The following is a 7,167-nucleotide window of genomic DNA, read 5'->3' on the forward strand; positions in this document are numbered from 1 at the left end:
CCCAGTGTCTATGGATACTGTGCTGTATATAATGGGCATCCCTATTGTAAGTTGTACTAAAATGTAGGGTGGACCCTGGATCTTGTCTACGGGCTCTGGATGATGTTATCCTTTTGTCTTTATTATTAGTATTGTTATATCTCAATAGATCCAACCTATTCTTGGAGACATCTTTATCATATGCTGATTTAATATCTTTAGAATCATATCCCCATTCTACAAATCTTGCAAATCCCTTGCCTGGCCTAAAGGGATGCCTCTAAGGCACAGTTTAGGGTGAGCACTCTGAGTATGTAACAAAGTATTCAGTTTAATAGGCTTGTGACACAATGTGGTTTTAATCCTATTCTGATTGACTGAGAAGATAATATCCAAAAATGGCATCGCAGTTTCATGTGCCTCATAAGTAAAGTGTATACCACTTACAGCCCCATTACAAAAACCAAAAAAGGAATGTAAGGATTGATCCTCCACGTCCCAAATTCCAATACAATCGTCGATATATCTAAAGAATCAAATAATATGTTTGCAGTATGGGTTTGTTTCCCCAAAGACATGGCACCTCTCCCACCAACCCATGAAAATTTTGGGCATAAGTGGGAGCAAAGGAAGCACCCACGGCTGCGCCACATCTTTGGAGATAGAAACCTCCGTCAAAGTAAAATTAGTTTTTTGAAACATCAAATATTTATATTTATTACACATTTTCCAGACATATAAATAATTATTAAAGGGATACTGTCATGTTTTTTTATGGTGTAGTTTTTATTTTAAATTACATTGTTTACACTGCAAATAATTCACCCTACCATATAAAATCTTATTCCTGAACCAAGTATATATTTTTTAGCTGTTCTTATATCTGGTTACTTTCCCATTGTTCTGTTGTTAGGCTACTGGGGGTTGAAAGGTCTGACTGACAGACTGACATTTACCAGAATACAAGTCACATGACTGGGGCACCTGAGAAATGGACACTATGTCTATCTCCATGTCAGATTTCAAAATTAAATATAAAAAAAAAATCTGTTTGCTGTTTTGAAAAATGGATTTCAGTGCAGAATTCTACTGGAGCAGCACTATTAACTGATGCATTTTGTAAAAACATGTTTTTCTGTGACAGAATCTCTTTAAAGGGGTGGTTCACCTTTGAGTTAACTTTTAGGGGGGAAAGTAACATTGGATATTGGTCGCGAATACATAAATCGTTTGCAATTTGTTCGCAATGTTACACTTTGCCCCTCATGTGACGATGTGAAGAAAGCGATCACAAATGTGATAGTTTGCGATAGTGCACAGTGTATGTAATAAAATTTCGCAATTGCAAACTGTTTATTGTGACAAAATATTTCAAAAACTCCAGAACTAATGCATAATTAAGATTCACAATGCAATAAAAGCCTAACAAAGAATATTACATTGCAACATGCAAATTTGTATTCACAAAGTTTTGCAATTAGAAAATGTTATGCCATATCCCCCTTAGTATAATATAGCAAGGATAATTCAGAGAAACTTCTCAATTGGCCTTCATTTTTAATTTTTTATATTTTTTTAATTATTTGCAGTCTTTTTCTGACTCTTTCCAGCTTTCAAATGGGGGTCATTGACCCCCATCTAAAAAAACAAATGCTCTGTAAGGCTACACATTTGTATTTATTGCTACTTTTTATTACTCATCTTTCTATCCAGGGCCTCTCCAATTCAGTATTCCAGTCTGTTATTCAAATCAGTGCACGGCTGCTAGCGTAATTGGACCCTAGCAACCAGATTGATAAAATTGCAAACCAGAGAGCTGCTGAATAAAATCCTAAATATCTCAAAAATTTATATAAAAAAAAATAATATAAAATTAAAACAAATTGCAAATTGCCTCAGAATATCATTCTCAACATCATATTAAAATATAATTTAAAGTTGATCAGCCCCTTTAAGAAAGTAAATGTGGTAAACTGTATTCTAGATAACTACACATTATGAGTTTGCTGTCTCTCTGGCACCAGGGTTTGACTTGTGTTTGACATGAGGGAAAATTATTTGGTGGGCCTAGACATGACATGAACTATATTGGTATTAATGACAAAATAAATGCTAGATGGTAGACCATAACATGTGAGTTAAGGGATCTAACATCTAAACTAAAGGAATGATCCTTCAAAGTGATTCTTGCTGAGAACAATTTATAACTGCTAAGAGATGTCACTTAACTTTCCATTGAATAATAAACCAAAAATGATGCTGGAACTGGTATTACTAAGCGCTCAGTAATGTGAATTGTTTAGCAAAACAAAGGCAATTGTTTTTGTCTTTAAGTAAAACCAGAATTAAAGCCTTGCACTTAAAAACTGTCAAGGAGAGAGTGAGTTCAGATCCTTTGGACAAAAAAAATAAGGAATCATTTTATTAATGTGTTATCATTATGTTATTGTTCATTTTTGCAGGTATTGTTAAAAGTGAGATGGAAAACCAAACAATAGTTTATATGTTGGTTCTAGCTGGGTTGTCTGATTTTTCAAGTCTTCAGCTTCCTCTGTTCCTGGTGTTTCTCCTGATCTATATTATGACTTTAACTGGGAATCTTCTCATCCTTCTACTGATCTTCAGTTATTCCCATCTCAAGACCCCCATGTACTTCTTCCTTGGAACCCTGGCATGTCTGGATATGTGTTACTCTTCAGTCACTTCTCCCAGAATGCTTTTTGATTTATTCAAAGACAAAAGGACCATTTCTGTGCAAGCTTGTATAACTCAGATCTTCTTCTTCTTCTTTTTTGGTGAGTCAGAGATATCTGTGTTGGCAGTGATGTCCTATGACAGATACATTGCTATTTGCAGACCTCTTCACTACATGCAAATAATGAGCTGGAAAGTTTGTGTGCAGCTTGTTTCAGGTGTGTTGGTTGTTTGTGTAGTACATTCTTTGATGCACACTGTCCTTTTAACTAAACTGACCTTTTGCAGCTCACATGATTTACAAAGTTTCTTTTGTGACCTGCCCCAGTTGCTTCAGATCTCCTGTAGTGACACATTCATCAATGTATTCCTTATAATTATCTCTGGGTTATTGGGAGTTGTGATTTTAGGGGTCACCTTTTATCCATACATCACTATAATCAGAACTGTTCTAAAAATCCCATCAAAAAACATGAGATACAAAGCTTTCTCCACCTGCTCCTCTCATCTAACTGTGGTCTTTATATTTTACAGCACTGCTTTCTTTAACTATTTTCGCTCAAATGCAAATGATCACCACACTGAGGACAAAGTGGCTTCTGTATTTTATGCAATAGTAACCCCATGTTTAAATCCTATAATTTATAGTCTGAAAAACCAGGATATTAAAACATCCTTAAGAAAAACGTTACAGAGAATGTAATGCCTTTGATGAACTGAATGAAAAAAAAATCAGTAGTCTAAGAAAAAGAAAAATATTCAGATCTGAGGTTCTGAAATAGCATGAAAAAAATTGCAAATCTGCACTTATTCCTTTGCAATATAGACAGCCACAGGATATATTTTTTTCTAGGTTTATAAAACAGAGAATAAATTTGCAGCCTTGGTCTAACCAACAGTCTAGAGTAGACCAGCTGCTAGAAACCAAAAAAAGCTTTTATTTGTAGTGGTTGGCGAATTTGCAAAATGGCGCCGGCGTCTAGTATTTGACGCCGGCAAATTTTCGCGGCCGTTTTGCAAATTTATTCGCCGGCGGCAAATTGAGCTAATTCTCCGCAAATTCACGCCTGGCGAATAAATTCGCAGATCACTATTTATTTGTACACAAAAAGAGTTTTCAGGTTTTAAACAGTGAGATAAGTTTTTCTGAATTGATTTGCATCTCACATTCACCTTTTCACCTTTTTCTCAATGAATTAAATCTGGCCCATTATTTTTACACAAATAGAAGGAGAAGTTTGACAGTGCACAGTTTGCCTTTAAAACAATTGTTACCAAAAGAATGAGGTGTAAGTACCGCACATAGGCTAAACATCAAGCCCCCCCCCCCCACAGCAAACAGTGTAGAAAGCCACATATAGGGAAAAATGGATCAGCGCCTTTGGCAACGGAGTTGAACTCACCAGAAACAAAAAGGAAGAAGGGGAGAAAAAGAGGAGAAAATCGACATATAGTGTAATATTTTTGGAAATATTCGTTTTACACCAGGTGCTTATGTGAAAATTTTTTAATTTCTGCTGTGTTTGTTCCCCTTTTTTCCAAAAATTCCTTTTATTTTAGTCCTCCATTTCGGGGGCTGTGCCTAGTATTTAATTTTCAGCATGCATGTGCGTCTTCCAGCAAGTGCCTCTGAGGAAGCTGATTGGACCAGCGAAACGCGTCAGGCAGTAGGGGACAGGACGCTGACCAGCAGGAATGCAACCACGAGGAATAGGAAAAGCCAGCTTTTTTATTCCTACCCCGGAAAGACCTGGGCAACCTGCAAAGGACAGCTGATTTTATAGAAATGCTTGTGAAACCTGATTAAAATGTGAGTGCAAATTTTTTATGAAAGTTTTTAAATATTTATTAAAACGTATTACACAATATACGTCTCTATTCCATGTGGGATTGATTGGAGGAACTGAGAAAAGAAGAAAGGGTCGTAAAATAATACTACATGCGAGCCATATACCAAGGTTTTGTAAGGAGGCACTTTAGCCGTTGTTTGGTGAAAGGCACAGAAATTTGTTGTAGAGGGAAAGGAAAACACTACTATACGTGGTTGAAAAAATAAAAGTCTTGTAAGTAGGCACTTTAACCATTTGTTGGTGGAAGACGCACATGCATGCTGAAAATTAAATATTAGGCACAGCCCCCGAAATGGAGGACTAAAATAAAAGGGATTTTTGGAAAAAAGGGGAACAAACACAGCAGAAATGAAAAATTTTTCACATAAGCACCTGGTGTAAAACGAATATTTCCAAAAATATTACACTATATGTCGATTTTCTCCTCTTTTTCTCCCCTTCTTCCTTTTTGTTTCTGGTGAGCTCGACTCCGTTGCCAAAGGCGCTGATCCATTTTTCCCTATATGAAGCATTCCACAGTTGAGAGACTGAATTAGGACCGGCAGGAGGGGACTAAAACTGAAGGACTAACCTTTTTCATTTCTGGTGCATATTTTGCATTTTGTGCATGTATTGCATTTAGAGAACTTCTGTGTAAATTTAGTGTAGAAAGCCAACTGAGTAGAAAAACCATATGTGAAAAAAATGCATGTGCATTGTTGCAGATTTTAATTGGATGTAGTTTCATATGAATAATCCATGGTTCCAATACAGCATGTTCCAAAAGCATTTGGTGTTACCATATTTAATTGCTCTATATTATTCACTATTTTGAGGAATTTGGGCTTGGGCTGCTTACAACATGAATATAAGTAGTTGATTGTATGAACCTACTTAGTTACTGTATAATAATGAAGTGTTATTAAGGTGGGCATATCAGGATTTAAGTATAACTGATTGCTGTACAGAGTACAGGTATGGAACCTGTTATCCAGAATTGTTGGGATCTGGACTTTTCCAGATAAGGGATTGTTCTGTAATCCAATGGATTCGGCACAGAAAAAGTTGCCACTAGTGATGGGTGAATCTGACCCGTTTTGATTTGCCTAAAGTTGTCCAAATGCATTGCAGTCAAAGGGCGACACATTTTTTCGAGACATGTTTTTTTGACACCCATAGACTCCACCCATTGTGGGCTATGGGCATAATTTTCGCAGCAGAACTTGAAAAAAAATTCACTCATCACCAGTTGCCACCATTTTTTTTTACAATTCTCTACATATTTGTGGTTTTCTTTAAAAATCTAAAAATTTGAAATATAATAAGTTGCAGATTTATCAAGTAATATAGTAAATTCTAATTCAAATTTTCAAGTTTCAGAATTCACACATTCTGATTTTAATCTTCCTGTTCAAATGTAAATTTGAATGTGAGATTTATCACACCTTGACCATGGAAACAGTCCTAATTCAAATATTCGCCACCTCAAACCTGAGTTTATGTCCAAGTCAATGGCACAGGTCCAAAAATTTGATTCATATGAATCGAATACAAATCGCATACAATTAAAATGTTCAGGTAAGATCCATTCCATCGAATATTAGCCATTCGATTTTTTTTTAAATAATCTCCCAGTCATATATGAGTATATTCGAATTTTAAAAAATTCACATGAATATGAAATTCAACCTTTAATAAATGGGTCTTTAAGAGGCAGATTTATCAAGGGTCGAATGTCGAAGTGTAAAAAACTCGACCATCGAATTGCATTACTTTGATAGTCAAAGTCTAATTTTTTTTTATCTAATTTGGCCATTTCGGTCGAAGTAAATCGACCGATTTGATTTAATCGATCGATCAAACGTTTTTACTTTGACTTCTAAAAACTTAGCCAAATGTTGGCTATAGGCTCTAGGAGGTCCCCATAGGCTAACATAGTAATTCGGCAGGTTTAAGGTGGCGAAGGGTCGAAGTCGAACTTTTTTAAAGAGACAGTACTTCGACTTTTTTTACTTTGAATCGAAGTTGAAGTCGAATTTAGGCCTATTCGATGGTCGAAGTACCCAAGAAATGGTTAGAAATTCAAAGTTTTTAAATTCAAAAATTCCTTTTGTGTGTGCTTTAAGGGGGTTAGACATTGCAGGCTCTGTGCAGGGTTATTACCTCCTGCTGTTTTATGGTCCTTTGCTGCAAGCAGACCCCTGTCTCTGCCTGTGTGACACTCTCCCCCCCTTTTCCCCCCAGAGGGTGTTTATGTATATCCACCAGGGAGCCATTTTTCCATTGTTCTCTGAGGACCATGTGGGTTTTGGCTCAACTTCAGGCAGTAAAGGTGATTGGCTGATGGGCCATATTGTCCTGATAGCCTAGTATAGCCCCATCTGAGTGGCTCAGGGACTTGTCAATCATCCCTATGATTGGGAAAACCCTTGTGCAGCCTTGCCCAAGTTAGACAATGCAGAGGAAGCAACCCAGTCAACAAGTTGTGCAAGGACTCCCTGGATCTCTGAAACCAGGATTAAGATAAACCTCTACTTCCTGGGAGGCTATTTACAGTTTCTTACAATAGGGATGTAAGTGGTAGTTTTTTTGAAAAATTTTCACATTTCCTTTACTGTATGTGTACTATATATTATATATTGCTATTTGTAAATATTGTGTGCTG

The 7,167-nt window shown here is 36.4% G+C and overlaps 1 protein-coding gene across 1 annotated transcript; it reads left to right on the forward strand.

The window, feature by feature from the left end:
* Nucleotides 1-2,415: 2,415 nt before the first annotated feature.
* Nucleotides 2,416-3,376, forward strand: LOC108701954 (olfactory receptor 146). The gene has a single exon (XM_018236966.2). The coding sequence runs from the start codon at nucleotides 2,420-2,422 to the stop codon at nucleotides 3,374-3,376; it is 957 nt and encodes a 318-aa protein (XP_018092455.2). The 5' UTR covers nucleotides 2,416-2,419.
* The last annotated feature ends 3,791 nt before the right edge of the window (nucleotides 3,377-7,167 follow it).

Source organism: Xenopus laevis, chromosome 9_10L (assembly GCF_017654675.1).
Source record: "Xenopus laevis strain J_2021 chromosome 9_10L, Xenopus_laevis_v10.1, whole genome shotgun sequence".
Lineage (NCBI taxonomy): Eukaryota > Metazoa > Chordata > Amphibia > Anura > Pipidae > Xenopus > Xenopus laevis.